This window comes from Lagenorhynchus albirostris, chromosome 11 (genome assembly GCF_949774975.1).
Source record: "Lagenorhynchus albirostris chromosome 11, mLagAlb1.1, whole genome shotgun sequence".
Lineage (NCBI taxonomy): Eukaryota > Metazoa > Chordata > Mammalia > Artiodactyla > Delphinidae > Lagenorhynchus > Lagenorhynchus albirostris.
The window spans coordinates 70,638,615-70,657,511 of NC_083105.1; the positions used below are offsets into that span (position 1 = coordinate 70,638,615).

General features: G+C 36.5%; 1 protein-coding gene across 1 annotated transcript in view; it reads right to left on the minus strand.

The window, feature by feature from the left end:
• PDZRN4 (PDZ domain containing ring finger 4) overlaps positions 1–18,897 on the minus strand; it is a 380,579-nt gene that overhangs the window by 17,954 nt on the left and 343,728 nt on the right. The window contains exon 6 of the mRNA XM_060166538.1: positions 2,170–2,268. Within this exon, the coding sequence (XP_060022521.1) occupies positions 2,170–2,268 (99 nt within the window). The remainder of the gene's footprint in view (positions 1–2,169; positions 2,269–18,897) is intronic.

An 18,897-nucleotide genomic window follows, 5' to 3' on the forward strand; every position in this document is an offset into this window, starting at 1 on the left:
CACTCATTTCTGTATCCCAACTGTCAGACATGGTCTTCAGCTGACATGATCCTCAGCTGATGTTAATACTAGGACCCAGGAAATTTACTTTCTGCTAGGGTGATTTTTAAATCCTGTCTTAGCTGTCTGAGAAAACCTGATAGCTATACCCTAAGTCCAAACTTATTAAAGGGATTTCTGTGTTATGAGCACATTAAGTTATAAAGAGATTTATAATCTATGTAGCTCAAGAAATGAAAAAAATCCTATCCATGTAGATTATTACTAGACACTACTTTACATATAAGGTGAAGTATATTAACTGTCACTTATTTTAGAATAAATAGATATTTAAAGCTCTATTAATAGTTTATCAACATTTTAATGGGCCAAACTTGAGTGATGACTTACTGTTCACTGGGGGTAATTCCATCTATCACATTTCACATGAAGGCTTCAAACAATTTATTGGAGCTTATTCTAGCAAAGCCTTTTTTTTTTTTTTTCCTTTTTAAAGCAAAGTATTTCAAGTGTAGGGTAAGGTTGATCCATCCTATCCAGATGTTAGATATTACTTTTTAATTAGGTGGTGCCAGCCAATAAATGAGTTTTAAGTGAGCAATCAAGAACAAAAGACGCTATAATTACATGTAAGATGTATAGGGAAACATTTTTTCCAAGTAATTTTGTTCTGTTCCTGTGGCTTTTTTATTATCCCTGAAAAGTAAAATTCCAAAGTTGACATGTTTAAATAGTAAACAGAGACTCACTTGAAGGAAATAAGGGATGATTAATCAATTGTATCCTATTTATAAGACATTCACAACTAAAACTTTGTCTTCAGAACAGTAATCAAACTAATATTAAAATTCTGCATTTGTACCTCCATACATACTACAAAAGATAATGTTGCAGGTGTTTCCTTATACTTCCTCACCATAAGCAGAGGGGTTATCATAGTTGTTTATTTAAAAGAAGTATATAAGTGAAGTATTCTCTGGAGATTTTTCCATAGTGAGAGCCAGTCAGTAGATTCTTTGGTAAACTGATACATTTATAGAGCTGAGTAGTTTTCTAAGTTCATTAATTATATTATCTCTGCCAGAGTCTAAACACCTCTATAAAAGTAATGTGATAAGCATTGTCGTACTAAGTTTCTAGGTGAGGAAGCCAAAGCTCAGTAAGTTACGTAATGTTTTCAAAGTCATGGCCAAGAAACTTTGGAACAGCACAGAACAGCAATTAGTATTTAGTTTGGGTTCATACACATACATATATACATACATGGTTTCACACACATATATGTGTGTATACATACATATATACAGGAGTTAGATAACATATCTATATATACTTGTATATGCATATATATGTGTAATTATAAATATGTTTGTATGTGTATATGTATATATATCTCACACACACATAATACCTTACTACTCATAAAATGATTCTTTTGGGAGTTTCAAAAAATCACCTATAATAATAAATTTTGCTTCATATTTTTTCAAAGTTATTAACACAGGGTATTTCACATTTACGTACCTCACTTTTTTTAATTGAAGTATAGTTGATTTACAATGTTGTGTTAGTTTCTGGTGTACAACAAAGTGATTCAGTTATACATGTATGTACATATTCTTTTCCATTGTGGCTTATTACAGGATATTGAATACAGTTCCCTGGGTAAGTACCTCACTTCTTGAAAGTGATTATGGGGCTGAATAAAACAAACCAATGGATGCACTTCTTGGATATGATATTTAAATTTATCAATTCTGTCAGCAGAGTAAAATATCTGATTATTGTGAATATTAGATTTAAAAGTCAATGCTATTGTTAACAGGACAGTTAAAAGACACAGCGGGAACAGAAGGACAAATGTTTGCTGATCAAAAACTTTGCCTGGCTTCCTGCATACTTAAGGGACTTTATTCAGATTTAGACAATGTTACAATTTTTGCACTTCTCCTTACTGGGATTCTGTGGTGAAAGCATCCACATTAAATAGGCTGATAATAATTCCACTACTTGGGCAACATAATTTACTTTCCTAATTGAAAGTGACAACTACTGGCACATTGCCAATTCTTCCCATTCCAGCCTCCCAAGGATTTTCTCATCGTGAGTCATTTCACTCCACTGCTCGCTGTCTGCCTCCCCTAACCTCTCCTCCATGGCATTTCTCACCTCGCTGACATAAATGCCGGTGTCTTCTTCATCATCCGTTCGGTAACAGACTGTCAGGCCCAGCTTCTCTTGACTGTTAACACGACACAACTCGACCTCCTGAGAGAAAAACACACACAGAACGACATTTATCTCAGAGAGAAATCAAATCCCGCAGCAGGATGGAGAACTCACTGATATTCTCTAGGCCATCCTGGGAAGTCTTCATAATCATTGCCCAACATCTGAAATTAACCCACGTTACCAGAATCCTCACAATTTACTCTCAACATGTATATCTGTATATTCAGGCCAGTGTTTTAACTTTTCATTGTAAAGTTGGAGATGTGCAGTTTTTTTATATTAAATCATAAAACTTTACAAAACCACAAATGAAGTTTAAATAAAATATGTATAAATCAAAAATGTGGAATCAAGAAAATATTTGAGAATGTTAAAGTAGGTAGCAAAATGTTTATGAAACTACTGTGTTTTTATTTGTATTTTAATAAAACAAAATTAAGTTCAAATAAAAAAAGACTAAACTGTACATCAATTCTTCTTTTGAGTTCTATACAACATTATAATAAGCAAGAGTTCTGTGTAGCTCAGGCCAAGGTTTTCTCTTATCTTGTAGCAGCTCTCACCCTTGGAAAGAAATGGGTTCATCCAGGCTGTAGGGAGAGACATCAACAGTCATATGGGCAGAGGCAATGATTCAAAAATGTAGCAGTAAATGAACAAGGAAACACATTTACTGCAACACATGGCTAAGGGGCTTAAAATATCAGTCCTTAGGTAATGTATATTGAATCTATTTCTTGATTTATATTCTGTAAAATAATAGTAAATTTCAGTGTATTTCATTTTTATATAATAAAATAGACTTGTACTGCTCTCAGAAGCAGATGACTTTTAGAATAAATTGCATAATTCCAAGCACTGAAACACAAATTGGTGCTCTCATCATGGAGAATGTGTTCCTATTGGATGGAGCTTATAAGGCCCTTTAGTAAAGAATCAGATGAGGAAGAACAGAATAAATTTAAATTGGAAATGAAATCTAGACCATCTTTCTAAAACTCAGGCTTTGTGGGAGTTATTTGTCTGTCTTGCTTAATGCTCTCTCTCTTGTGCCTGGAACAGGGGACTGCTCAGTGTGGGGACTCAGTTAATGCTGGTTGAAGGGTGATGGCTTTTATTTCAAAATATATCCTAGTGTTTATAACTTTTTGTAAAACAATAATTAAATAATATTTCCTCTTTAACTGGAGGTAGATTTTGTGTGTGTGTATGTGTGTGTGTGTGTGTGCGCGCACATGCGCACGTGTGTATGAATGAAGGGAATAAAGTTTGTTAATAAAGTATCCATTTAACTGTATATGATCTGAAATAGTTACCAGGACTAAATAAAGAGAAACTCACTTAATTTCAAACTAGAGGATATTTTCCTGTACACTATGCTACATTTGAAGAAGTATCTTCCCTTTTAACTTTGTATTTCAGTGAAGGTCTTGTCATTGGAAAATAACCATTTATTTTGGCGACGTACTATAAACCAAAGGTAAATCCTTAACAAGGATAGACTGTCATAAGCTCCAGTGACCAATAATTTCACAGCTAATAGCAAATAAAAGAAAATTTAAATCTTCTATCCTGAGACATGTACTGCAAATTGGTGAAGTACATGAAACCATGAAGAATGCTGACTTTACACCTGGTAGACAAAGATACTCTAAATTACACTACAGAGCTTAAAAAGGGCATGGTGTATGTTGAACAAGAAGAAAAAAAGTCTTTTCACCTAGAGGAAGAATAGCAAACAGTGACATGTTTTGGCACCAGAAGCAAAAAGTATACACCAATCAAGGGCATTTTCAAAATTGGCAACAATTAATGCCTCTAGAGGGAAAGAATACTTGACTAAAACTGTAACATTAGGAAGGAATTATAGCAACAAAAGAGCTTCTATTACAGCAATGAAGTATACAGTTAAGGAGTAAAGAAGCTTGTGATTCCTAAGAGGCCTACAAGGAAACCTAAACATCCCATACAAAATTGAGAGTGAGACCTTTAAATTAAAGCAAATGATCTGTGTTCGGAGCTGAAATCCATTGACTTTCGATGTCCTTCCAATAGCACTGGAGAAAACACCCCATCCTGTGGGAAGTTGTTTCCAGAGGGAAGCATTCCTTTCGTGAGTGTTTTCTCTACACTCTCCATGCTGTACTATGGTTTGGTGTTTGTTTAGGAGATGCATAATAGATTGGTTCCAATCTATTAAACCAATCTATTAAAATAAAAAGGGTAGAACCACCCATACAACACCAATATCACCAAGAATCACGGGGAAACAGAAATCTGAGATCCTGAGGTCAAAATAACTCTTCAATCTTGTCATCTTATTGAACCTAAGCAAAACTGTGAAGCAGGTCTCAAAGTTACCCACAGCATCTTTGTTTTCAACATCACCCCTTCCCCTTTTAAGATACTGGGCATCCTACTATTTCTTTTGCTTCCTGGATTTCCTAAGGCTGCCAACCTAGGAAGCCATTGGGATTTCAGGCTTGCCATCCTAATTATCTCCTAGAAAAACCTGGTATTTGGTGTAGTCTTCCATTCTCTCACAAGTAGCTCTTGAGATATAAAGATAATTGATAAATAAATGTTTCTTAAAGGGATCATCATTAGTAATTATTTAAAATGTGGCCCCATCCAGGGTTTGGTTCACACCAATAAAGATTGAAAATACAATTTTTATTACAAGCCTTAATTCAAAGGACTGAACTTATGGAAGTAAGATTCCAAGCTCCAGAGGAGGCGCAAGTGAGATTTCTCGGATCCCACAAACCACCGAGCACCAGCCCCAAGTGCGGACTTGCAATTCTTTCTTTGGTTGAGAATGTTTCACGTACTACAGATTTCATATTGGTACACAAAAGCATACATTTTAGAATCAAAGTTTCTTTAATTCTATGACAAAATAACTTATAAGCAGCTACCTGTTGACAATTTTGTTTGTATGAGGTAAAGGAGGCTTTGTGAAGGCTACTTATCTGAAAAGCATCCTCTAGCCCACGTTTAACTTAGTATTCCCTTCACACAAGTGCACACAAGCCTCTGACTTCTGAAGAAATAACCTTCTGATAATAGAGAATGTTTTCCCTAACAACTTTCATACCTTTCCCTCTGTCACGAGGAAGCTGTTTGATGAAAAACATAAAAGTGAAATGCTACCTCTGTACATTTTCTCCGTGGAGACAATGCTTGGGTATCTACAAATCAAAGGCAAGCCCGCACGGATGGCACTGCTAACCATCCATAAGTCATTTGTGACTGCAGTGGAAGAATCACTTCATATACCCGATGAAACCACGTTCATTTTGGCTTAATGTGCTTTAAGATGCTATGTTCTGGGACTATGTACAGTCCCTTAGAAAAATCAAATCACAGTATCTAATCCTGTGAGAAACTGATTATTGAGATTGAGAGTGGAGTAGGAGATTAAAGTTAGTAAAGTTTGCTGTGAGATACCCTTCAAATTATAGACAGAATGGGATTTTACATAAATTGGTTGCACTACAGTGCTGTGAATATTTTATATATTTTTTTATGATTGGGTCTAAGGTGGAACAAGGAACTTAAAAAGAAAATAAAACACACTTTTGCTTTTAGATGGAATTCTCTTGCTGGAAGAAGAACTGAGGCTTGAAGCTGCCTGCAATGGTTTTTTAAGCAAATTGTTTCCACGCTCTAAAGAGCTCTTGAGGCCCATGGCATGAGTGAGAAAATTCAGAGGCAATCAGTCTACGCAAGTCAGAATGAAAACCAGGGCTAAACAAGATGGTCACTGATATCAACTGATAATCCCGAGAGAGGGGTCTATTGTGTCCATATCTTTCTTTTAATTTTATTTGTTGTTTGGTTTTTATTCATCAGACAACATAGCCATTACTACACAAGCTTAGTATTAATCATATATCATTGTCTTAAATTTTGTAATGTTGATTAGTAACTAGTGAAATACCATGCTTAGTTGTTCCAACAAAACCTTTATTAAAAATGAATTAAGTAGGAAATATGAAAACTTTAACCCTCACAGCTAAGAGAAGCCTAGATACTCTACTGTGAAAATATTGCTTCAATTCCCTCTCTTCTGGATAGTGGAAATCAGGTATAAAACTCAGTAAAAAATAAACGACAAAACTCCTGCAATACCCAAATTGCTATGACTACAACATTTCAGGCTTGGACACCCCAACTCCAAACATTCAAAACAAGTTACTGCAACTAATAAATAAATTACATTTTATAGAGACATTAGGGTAAAAGCGAAAGCACGTGGTCCTGTCTTTACACTAACACCCCTAACCTCACCTCCTAACTCAACCACTTTCCCTTTTCAATGATATTGTTGTGAAATACAGGCAGTGTTTAATCCTATCCTATTCTTAGCGACTTTCTCTTTCTGAATCCTTTGAGAAATAAAACTGCCATATTTTTCTAGATCCAGGTTGTCTGCTTCTCACTGTGGACTCTGAATTGCCTTAGGAAGTCTTAAATTACCCATTTGAGGTTTGTGGAAATGTAATCAATTTTACAGCCTAACAAAGAAAGAGATGTTAATTTTGTTTATACTTTTAACTGGGGAAGGGAATGGATTCACGAGGCCAGTAATTAAGAGTCCATGTCAGGAATAGAAATGGGAAACTTAAAATCAAGGTGAGTGTGACAAGTGGTTTGTATTTTGTATGGTTACTTCTGCGGTGTCAACTAGAGAATCAGGCCAGCGGCATGGGCACCTGCCCTTTAATGGGCTTTCACTCAGTCCTGCTCTGTCTATACCAAAGAGCAAAGGCAGGGCAGGAAACCAGAAAAACGTGCTGTTTGCATCAGACATGTTTTTTTCTTCCTTCCTATTTTGATATTGTATCTTTTGAGAAAGTGCACTTGTTTTTAAGTATTAGGATCATGTGGTTTACCTTTGTAAGAATCCAGAAATTCAGGGTTTTTCACAGTTGACTCTTGAGATTTGAACAAAACATAAAATGATCATTTATTAGCTTACAAGTGGCACTGCTAAACATCCACAATCATCTGTGTCTAGATTTTGTGATTTATATGTTAGTTGTGGGCAGGTCTACATCAATATAATTCAACATGTCATAGCAATGTACAGAAAAGACTACTCACAAAATGTCATTTCCATAGTTGCTTTACTTCTAAAATATCCACTTTAAGCACTCCATGGTCTGATCAGCTTCCATTCCCACTCCACCATTTGTGCTCTCTCACTGGACCCTGAACCTGTTGACCCTTCCACTTTTCACTATCAATAATTCCCTCACACCCTCCCCTCTCTCCTTGCCCAGCTTGGAGCTGCAGTTAGTCACGATACTCATAAAAATCCACGTCCTTGCTGTTCTCTGCCTTCACCGTATCACCCAGCAAAGGTCAATCACTGCCAAGCCCAACTATTCATTTCCTTGTGTTCCCACCTAAGCAGCTGTATGGTCCTGGAGGAAAAGACACAGCCATGCTAACTACACGGACTGCTTTCACTGTAAACACATTCCCACAAACCTCAGACGGGCCATCAACACTGCCTGACAATCGCACATGCTTCCCTCGTCAAGCTGCTCCACTTTCTTCAATTTTCAGACACAACCTGCCCACTCTCAGTTGATGACCTCCCCTCAGAACTCATTGGATGCTAAGACATTCTTATTACCTCAACTTTCTGCTCTCCCAGATGAGTATTTCACACCCCTTTTCTCTGCAACTCTGCTAGGGTGCCTTCTCTCTCTTCACTCGTAGCCAATCATTCTATTCCACACTTGGAGAAAAAAGAAGCCATGAAATGGAAACCACTGTATCTTCCCTCCACTCAGCATATTAATCTAAGTTTATCTGTATCCACCCTGTAGGCAATAATTCTGTTACAGTGGAAGAAAGATCACCAATTCTATCAAAGACCACTTCTTCCACTTGGTAAACCATTCCTTTTTTTTCTTTTCAATTTTTTTTCCTCCTGGAATTATTCCTTCTCTTTCTCCTGCATTATCAATTTCTCTTTCCCTATGAGATCATTCCCATTGCCAGACACACACACACAAAGGAACAATATCATCCTTATGGGACGGGGAGGGAGGAAACCCCACAAAGATGATGGTCAGCTATAGGTTGAGGGCTGCTGGAAGAATCAAATAAAAATGCCTTGGAAGACATAATGGAATTGACTTGGTGCTTACCAAGGCCAAATTTCCGAGCAGAGAACACTGACCGTGCAAAGGCACAGAGATAGGGAACAACATATCATGTTAGAGGAGCCTTAAGTAATTAATGTGTGTGAAGCTAAGGGTTGAAGATTGGAGTGGGTGAGTGGACATGATGAAGAATAAGACTGGAGAAGTGGCAAGATCATAGAAGAATGACTGCACTATACTGAATAATTTGGACTCTGTAAAAAAGTAAAGAAGACCCACGGAAAGGGAAATAGCATAGTCTGATTTACAGTTTGGAAAATGGCTTCAACAGTAGCATGGAGGGTGAGTTGGAGGGGTTAAGAGATGGAGAGACAATTTGGGAATGTTACCAGTTCATGCAAGAGAAGGTAGGAGCTTGAATGTAAACCGTGTCATATAAGTCCTTAAACAACGTTACTATTATTTCTACTTTATTGATGAAGAAAATGAGGCATAGAGATAAGTAACTTGCCCAGAGTCACACAGCCAAGTCAGAAGCAGAGCTGCGATTCAAGGCCTAACTAAAGGACTCATCCTGAATTCTCAACAGCTCCTTGCTCTGGTTCCAGTTACAGCTCTTTCTCATTTTTCAGTTTTCAGCTTAAGTAATATCCTGGATAGGATCCCTCTCCATCACTCTTTCTGAAGCAGGGTCTCCAAAATTTTCTACAGAAATTTCACCAATGCTTAGTAACTTCTTGACAACTATGATTATTTATTCTTTTTTATTATCAAATTTGTATTTTATTAAGTTGCTTATTTTTATTGTTGGTTTCCTTTACTATTCTTTAAGCAGATATTTTCTGTTATGTTTATTATATCCCACAAGCCTTAGATATGAAAGAAGGAAACTCAGCTCTTGAGGACAGTGCCATGCCATCTTCTTTACATTCCTAATACCAGCAGAATTTGGGGATTTATGAGAAGCCCCCCAGGCATCTGCTGGATGAGTTAACTACTATAGTGAAGTTGGATTTAGGCTATAATTGCTTTGGCTATGTTTGTACCTCAGTATAATCGTATTAGATTAAGTAGAATAGATTCAGAAAGCTGTTCAAACAATAAATGTGACTGACTCTCTTATAATTTCTGCCAACAAGATAATTAATCACAGTGAACTAGAAAAATCAAGCCAAATTAACTATAAAGTACTCATTCTAAGAATTCTTCTAGCACGTTTAGTTTTTATTCACTTTATTCACCTGACACTTTTGTAGCACCTGCTATGTGCCAAGGCCCTCATTTAGCACAGGAAACTTTTAGGTACCAACCATTGTGATAAATGTTTTGGGAATACTGTCACATTTAGTTTTATAAAAATATGACAGGCTAATATAGTGTATCACAGTTATTTACGGTCTAACCAGCGTTCATTCTCTCTCTTTTCGAAAGCATGACCCTAAATTTCTTGTGCAGAATCACACCTTCTTCTTTCCTTGTCTATATGTCTGTTCAACACTGTTTTCAGCTTTAGGGGCAGTCATGTGACCTAGATATCAGCCAATGATTGTATTTTATTTCCTTAGCTGTAGTGATCATTTCAAGGATGGATATTTGATACGGTTCAAGCCCATAAATATCAGGCCTGAGAGTTTTGTTGAAACTATTGAGAAAAGAACACTTGCCTTCCCTGTTGTACTTGAACCTGCAAGACTATAGGAGCAGCTCAAATCTTCATCTTCCCACAATATATAGAGCCTGGGGGTAAATGCAACAAAGAGGAGATAAAAGCCAAAAGATGGAGAAAGACTAAAATTTAGTGGCATTGTTTGAGCCCCTGCATCAAGTTATACCTGAAATCATAAACTTCTGGAATTTTCAATTCAGAAAGTCAATACATCTTCCTTTTCTCCGTAAGTATTTGTTTTGAGTCTTCTGTTTTTTGGATCAGAGTCCCAATTGATTTTGGTAGATAGTATAAATTTCATTTTATAGATAAAACAGCATTAAGTAATTCACCTAAGGTTACTTAGCAACTATTTGTCTGAGTCAGAAATTGAATATAGTCTTTTGTTTTTTCTTGCTTTTACTCCAAAGCTTGTTTTTTCACTCAATACACTCTTCTAGTCCAACGATGATTTAAGACCTCATTATTAGACTGAGGCTTAAACACTTAAAGAACTCAGAAAAGTGCAATGGGCTACATGGTAGAAAATAGATGAGTCAAGGGATGAACCAAAAGAGGGAAGGTTCCAGAGAGAAGCTACTTTCACGCAGTGGGTAAGAAGTTCATTGCAGCTATAGCAAAGGGTTGCTGAGGGGAGTATTAAGAGATGATGCTAGAGAGGTGAGTTAGGACCAAAGTCTAAAAGATCTCATAACCAAAGTCCTGGGCAGAAAAGGGAGAGACAGATCAATATGCAAAGTTTGGGGCATTCCAGCTTCTATAAACTACAAAGAGTTATGAAACTAGGACTACTGAGAGAAAGCAAGGACTTGATTTTCTGATATTCAACTGAGGCAGAAGCATAAATTTCTTCTATTTTATTTTTAATATTGATTAAATTTTAAGAAAATTAATATAATCATAAGTTACTTCATAGGATTACTTGGAAGGAAATTTTAGACACAATTTAACTTGTCCTCCAACTTTTATCAATAGAAATGACTTTCCCACATTTACCTGGTAATTTAGTGGCAGAGCTAAGATAGAAGCCAAGTCTCCTGACTTTCATTCAATCGCTCTTTTTTACTGTTATCTCATTGATTCTCATATTATTCTTTACGTAATTCTCACCTGGGATGGTCCTTTGGGGTGTGCAGGGAGGAGAGTGTGATGGGAATGGGAAAATCACTGCAGAAAATGAGAGAAGCTGATGGAAGTGGGTTACCTAGGTGAAATGTGTGGAAGCAGGAACAAGGTTGACAAGTGACGTTAGCTGTAAGGTAAACTGAATCAGGGTGATGACACAGGACTCAAGGAGAAAAGGGCTTGAGTTGACATCTTTTTTAAACTATTCTTTCAACCCTTTGTGTCTATAGTAGACTGAAAAAGAAGAAATAGCACACTAAATTTTATATAAAAGTATTGTCCATTCTCTGAGAGGCTCAAACACCTATTGTCATTCTCATAGTACTGCATTTCACCTGGTCCTGCTGTCTTTATTGTATCTATACTCCTGCCATTTGTAAGCTCTCTTCTCTTTGAATTACGGAAACTAGCTTTTTCAAAAGAAAGTGTTAACAGCATTTCTTTGATATTGGTCATGTGCATTCTGAAGAGTAAATAGTCGAAAATGACAGGGTGACCCTTTGTGCCCTGGTAGTCCTTGATTCAGTGATTGTAATTCTTGGTTCCATTCACCGTCATGCTTTTGAGCTTGGCCATGTTTTCCATAAAGGAGACCAGCTAAAGAGATACCATTTACTATTCGGGGTGCTGTTTTAAAGTAAAAAGAAAAATCATTTTGAAAAGCAGACATTTACTTGAGAAAGAAAAATACCTTTTACTTAAATATAAGACAACCTATAGCTACTCTGGGTGGCAGAGTGAGCATAGTAGAGGAATAAAAGTAAAATCTACACATTCGCAAAATGATCCTCAGGAGCACCTACAAGGGGATTGAGTAAACTAGGACTGAAATAGGTTATAAATATTAACACTGGGTGACAGAGTTATCACTGCTTTATCTAAGAGAAAACAATGTCATACGGAAGCTAACCTTTTGGAATATTGGAAGCCCTGTTAAATATTTGGCACAGAAGTTGATATACTGCCTATCCCTTGACAGGTAGGATATAGATAAGAACAAAGTGGAAAAGAAGGCAGAATGAAGAGCTACAGGGCTGTGGTCTAAGATAAACCCAAGAAGGAATATATTTATGCTTTGTGGCTAGGACTAAAAGACTGCTCCAAAGGGCCCAGAGTTTAGTAGAGATGGTAGATTTACTGTGAACCAAAGTTAAAGGAAGGAAAGAATCTGGGGCATGATAGCAAAAACTACATTTTTGAACTTGAATGGAGATAGTAATCTAAATTTATCAGATAATATTCCATTTATCATGCTCCATGTGGGGTCAATACGTTGATACGCAATGGAAATTTTTTTGCTAAAAATAGTGCAAACCCACTGTGTTTTTCATAGGTAGGAAAATTAGGTGTAAAACTTACACAGAAACTACAAAGATTTTACATTGTAAAACATTACGTAGAATAAATTTGTGTTCCTGGAAGTGGATCAGAGGAAGAAGTCTTTTATGTTATTATATTTTTATACCTAATATTTAAGACCTTGGTTGAAAATATGATCAAATAATGAATTAAATTTTCTTCTAACTACAAAAATCCAAAATATCGTCTGCCTTACCATGATCATTCAAAAATATGGTATTTTATTCAAGCATCTCATGGTCAGTAAGTAACTTGTTCCACAAGATTCGTTATGAAAAGATGTTTGGTGTCCCACATCTCCAGATTAGTACCACAGTGTATAATAATAAATTTCTTTGTAAATACATAGTGACTAATTGTAGGTAACAGGCTGATCCTGAATTCATGCATTATTTCATATTTTGTAGGTTTTATGTTTTGCCACTGGCCATTATCCAAAGTGTTCAAAGAACTCATCTGATAGCACAGATTCTAGATTTTTCCTTTTCTATCCCTTCTTTATGGAGTCAGCTCTCCTAGTTATTTTTTAAGGCTGGTCTGTTTTGATACATGAAATGCACTGCATCTTTATTGTACTGGCAATAAAATTCTAATAACATGCATTAAAACCAATTAGTAGACCTGAATATCTCCTGATCTAATGAATGAGAAAAGGAGGGCCTACATTTATCTATTTCAGATATTATACATTGAATTCTAGACTGGGAGACGCCCGTGTCTCTGTTGACACAACAGAAATTTGTCAATCCTTTTCAGAACTTCTCTTTATTTGAAAAGCATTTAGGAAGTTTTCCAGCATATGTTATTAAGGAAACATAAAAGGAAGATTAACAAAGCAGAAGAAGAGGGGAAATAAATAAACCTGTTGACAAAATGAACTTTATTTCCATCAACTTGTTATTGGAGCAGGAAATACAGGCTTTTCTAATGAGGCACTGGGCTATGATGGCGAGTTTTCTTCTAAGCCATTTTATGGTGGGGGCTAGGGAGCTTTTCCTGTGGTCATCATAACAGGAAAAGGTACAAGACTTTTAAACCTGTCAAGATCCCATAAAAGTTATAATAATTATCCCCAAATTATTTTTTCCCTGTTCTTTTTCTTGTTTGGTAAAGTAGCACTTTCATATAATCAAATGTGTTCACATTACCGCCATAGATATTTCTGATCTAACCAAGGAAAACAAATCCTAAAAACATTTCTCTTACAAAAAACAACAAGAGGTTAAAAGTGTGGAAGTTAAAGTTTTGCATTTTATTCAACATTTTTACATTTTCTCCAAAAGCTCAAGATAGTTGGTGAGTTATTTATTTTTCTTAAATCAAGAAGCAATGCAAATAAAGCAACGGACAAAGGATTAATCTCCAAAATATACAAGCAGCTCATGCAGCTCAATATCAAAAAAACAAACAACCCAATCCAAAAATGGGCAGAAGACCTAAATAGACATTTCTCCAAAGAAGATATACAGATTGCCAACAAACACATGAAAGGACACTCAACATCACTAATTATTAGAGAAACACAAATCAAAACTACAATGAGGTATCACCTCACACCGGTCAGAATGGCCACCATCAAAAAATCTACAAACAATAAATGCTGGAGAGGGTGTGGAGAAAAGGCAACCCTCTTGCACTGTTGGTGGGAATGTAAATTGATACAGCCACTATGGAGAACAGTATGGAGGTTCCTTAAAAAACTAAAAATAGGGGGCTTCCCTGGTGGTGCAGTAGTTGAGAATCTGCCTACAAATGCAGGGGGCACGAGTTCGAACCCTGGTCTGGGAAGATCCCACATGCCATGGAGCAACTAGGCCCGTGAGCCAGAATTACTGAGCCTGCATGTCTGGAGTCTGTGCTCTGCAACAAGAGAGGCTGCGATAGAGAGAGGCTCACGCACCGCGATGAAGAGTAGCCCCCAATTGCCACAACTAGAGAAAGCCCTCGCACAGAAACTAAGACCCAACACAGCCATAAATAAATAAATAAAATTTAAAAAAAAAACAAACCTAAAAATAGAACTACCATATGACCCAGCAATCCCTCTACTGGACATCTACCCTGAGAAAACCATAATTCAAAAAGAGTCATGTACTACAATGTTCATTGCAGCTCTATTTACAATAGCCAGGACATGGACACAACCTAAGTGTCCATCGATGGATGAATGGATAAAGAAGATGTGACATATATACACAATGGAATGTTACTAAGCCATAAAAAGAAATGAAATTGAACTATTTCTTGTGAGGTCTATGGGCCTAGAGTCTGTTATACAGAGTGAACTAAGTCAGAAAGAGAAAAACAAATACCCCATGCTAACACATATATATGGAATCCAAAAAAAAAAAAAAAGGTTCTAATGAACCGAGGGGCAGGACAGAAATAAAGACGCAGACATAAAGCATGGACTTGAGGACACAGGGAGGGGGAAATGTAAGCTGGGATGAAGTGAGAGAGTGGCATGGACATATATACACTACCAAATGTAAAATAGATAGCTAGTGGGAAGCAGCTGCATAGCACAGGGAGATCAGCTCAGTGCTTTGTGTCCATCTAGAGGGGTGAGATAGGGAGTGTGGGAGGGAGGTGCAAGAGGGAGGGGATATAGGGATATATGTATAGGTATAGCTGATTCACTTTGTTATACAGCAGAAACTAACACAACATTGTAAAGCAATTATACTGAAATAAAGATGTTTAAAAAATGCAATAAATATAATATTTCACTTTCACATTTTTAACTAAAAATAATTGTAGTTTATTCAAAAAAGAAGCAATGTATACATTTGAAATACAACCATTCTTAGAAGGGAGAAAGTTAATTTGGGAGAGGTATGTGCATTTTAAACATTGAGGCAGCTTTCTCAAAATGTACATAACATTATTTGCAGGTATAATTTCATGTATACATATTTTCTAAGTTTGGTCATAGCTCCTTGTCTGTACTTATATGATTCATAATTAACAATGACCTGTAATATTTATCACATATTATCCTATGATCTATTTTTTAAAAATGGAAAATAAGTAATGGTATGGATTTTTCAGAGCTTGTAAAGTTTCATAAGAATGCACATATTCTCACATATATGTATCAATTTTTATTCTAGATGATATAATTTCCCCAGTGACTAGTGCATAGGTGTATAATTGTATGTTTGTATAACCATGATGCCATTTTGTGGCATTTAAAGTAGTAGTAATTTATTATATTGGATAGACAATTAAATAAATAATGATCAGATTAAATTATTTATTTATTTTAAATATTTATTTATTTAAATTATTTTATGGTTATTTGCCCAACTGCTTTATGAACTGTTTTTTCCTTGGGCCTTTGAAGAGTAGACATGTTTCTCTATTTGTTGTTAATGAGATCAATCTGAATATTTTGACCACTTGAAAAGTGATTTCCATCATTGCATTATGTATTCTACAGCCTGATTTGATAACTACAAACAAAAACATGGATCATCAAAATTAATCTGAAGTATATCAGCATCTGTTCACTACCGCATAATTTATAATAGCAAAGTATCATAAATGTCCTCAATGTCCACAATATGTGACTTCTTAAATAAATAAGGGAATATCTGAATGATGGAATATTAAGACTCTGGAGAACTTTCATAACACAGGAAATGATCATTATAAATACTAAAGCAGGACACAAATTTATATAACATAACCATCTCCCTTTTGTGTGTTTTTTTAGTCTTATATTCAAATAAAAATTCCTGGAAGAAAATATGAGTAGTTAGCTCTAGTTGCTGTTATTATGATCATGATTCCTTTCTTTTTAATATATCCTTGTATTTCCGAGCATATTTTCTGTGAGTATATACTTACCTAGAATCAGAAAAATAAGCATTATTTTAAAAAAACAAATATTAATCATTGAAAACAAATGGGTGCTCTGTACATCATGGTAGCCGGCAGATCTCTATTCCTTCCTTTCTACACAATCATCTTATTTACTAGAAAATACTAATTAAAAAGCAAGGAAAAAAAAGTAATTTGATCAATTCCGTGAAGTGAGAAGAAACTAAACATAAACATCAAAGAAACACTGTGTGAAGGTTAGAAGCTCAATGGCAGTACTATGGGCATTATCTTCATCTAAAGGAGACACAGACACTAAACCTTGGTTGTTGTTGTTGTTGTTTTTTTTTGCGGTACGTGGGCCTCTCACTGTTGTGGCCTCTCCTGCTGCAGAGCACAGGATCCGGACACGCAGGCTCAGCGGCCATGGCTCACAGGCCCAGCCGCTCTGCGGCATGTGGGATCTTCCCGGACCGGGGCACGAACACGTGTCCCCTGCATCAGCAGGCAGACTCTTAACCACTGTGCCACCAGGGAAGCCCCTTGGTTGTTTTTTAATGCCCCAAATTTAGCCAAGCTTTTCATTTATGGAGCTCTAGTAGGTTCTTTGTGCTCGTAGTAGGGCCAAATCTACATGAACACGTCAGAATTATCAACTCTCCACAATTCTGATCTTCTTTCCCAACTTGCTTAATGACATTACCATTGTGTCAGTCAGCTCCATTTAGGTCTTCACTGTTATCTTGTATTCTCCAACTGCGGCCTTTTACAGATAATGGACATTGCCTATAAAATGATTCTCTTTTCTCCTTTTCTTCCTACTCCCTTTGCTGTTGCTCTGGTTCAGTCTTGTAATTTTTCTTCTCCACCTGTTCAATCCCCTTGAATCATCTGGAAGATTACTGCTTGATTAATCTTATTAATATGTCTTTAACACATTATTTCATGCTCAAAAGCATTAATAGTTCCCACTGATTACTGAATTAAGTCAAAAGTTCTCAGACTGACTCTCCAGACTCTCTGTAATCTGATCCCAAACGACATCTGTAAAGCATCTCTTATTCTTCTGCTTAAAGATCGATGACCTGGCCAAACTGGAGTAGAAATCATTTCCCAGATCTGTCAGACTTTCTTCCTCCTTACCAAAATGTATGGCACTTCATTTACTATCCCTATTAAAATTCTGCCTATATTTAACATCTAATAAATTATGAACTTCCGAAAGGTGGAGGAAATGTATTCAACCTGTATCTCAGTGTTGATAGTAGGAACTTGCAAGTAGTAAATGCTTGTGCCTGTTTGCTAAATAAATGAATCCATTTCAAACCACACCTGTATCACAGTCTCTTTATCACCTAGAAGTACTCTTCATCCCTCCAGGTACACAGTGGTCTCTGCATCTCTAATTCAATACAAATCATATTCGGCCTTACATGTCATTATGGAAGACAGGGACATTCCCAGTTTATAGGCATTAGGATTTCCTTGCATCTGGCCATGTCTAGAAGACAAGTATAGATGAACCGTTAGGAACTATTTGTAAGAAGGTTTAAGAATCTCCCTGTGAAAAAGGCTACAAAGACTCAAAGAATAGGACTCAAAAAGTAAGACTTCTGTGTTTGACAGTTATGTTGTGCTAGGTACTTTGAAGAGCCTTCCTGCTGAAAACAACTAATGAGGCTGACCTACTTCTTTTATTTATTTTTAAAGTATTACTAGGATGACAAAATAACAGTAAATACTCAGAGGACAAAACAAATGAGTGAAGGTGAGAATTTGGAAAAGAATAATCAGGAATCAGATTTTATCCTTGAGAGTATTTACTGATTTAAGTGAAGCTAGGCCTCAGTGTCCACAGTTTCACAGAGCACAAAGAATAGGAGACAATGTCCAGAGCCTATTCAAGATAAAGAGTCTAACAGGAGACCACAGGAAGGAAGCTGGGAGGCCCAAGAGCTATTGACTTAGTGTTATGGTGAAAAAGAAATACAACACCTCTCTCCCAGGGCATTGCAAAGAGAACTGTCTATCGTGAATTTTGGTCTTGAATGAAAGGGAGAAAAGTCTCACCTGAGAATAAGCAATAACAAGCTGGCCCCTACGCAAACTTCATGGATGTTTGCACCTCCAATTCAGACTACCTGGAGGGGTAACGGTGGTATCTACAACAGCTCAAGCTGATAATTAAGTTTAAAGTAGTCCTGGGAGGGTGATATCCCCAGGAGCCCAGCAGAAACTAACTCATGCTTTCTGGCTGGAGAAACCCAGGTCTCAAAGTGCGCCAGGGACAAAGTTGGAATTAAAATGTGCTTAGAGTCAAATTTCACAAAGTACACAAAGAAACAGTGCACCATGACTGAGATCCAGCAGGAGAAAAAAAAAATTAAATAGGAATCATAACTGGAAAGACATTGCAAATATATACAGAGAGATTTAACATAATGAAAGAAATAGGAACAAGGATGGTAAATATGAGTAATGAGTATAAAAATAACCAATAAAAAAGAATAAGAACGGGGCTTCCCTGGTGGCGCAGTGGTTGAGAGTCCGCCTGCTGATGCAGGGGAC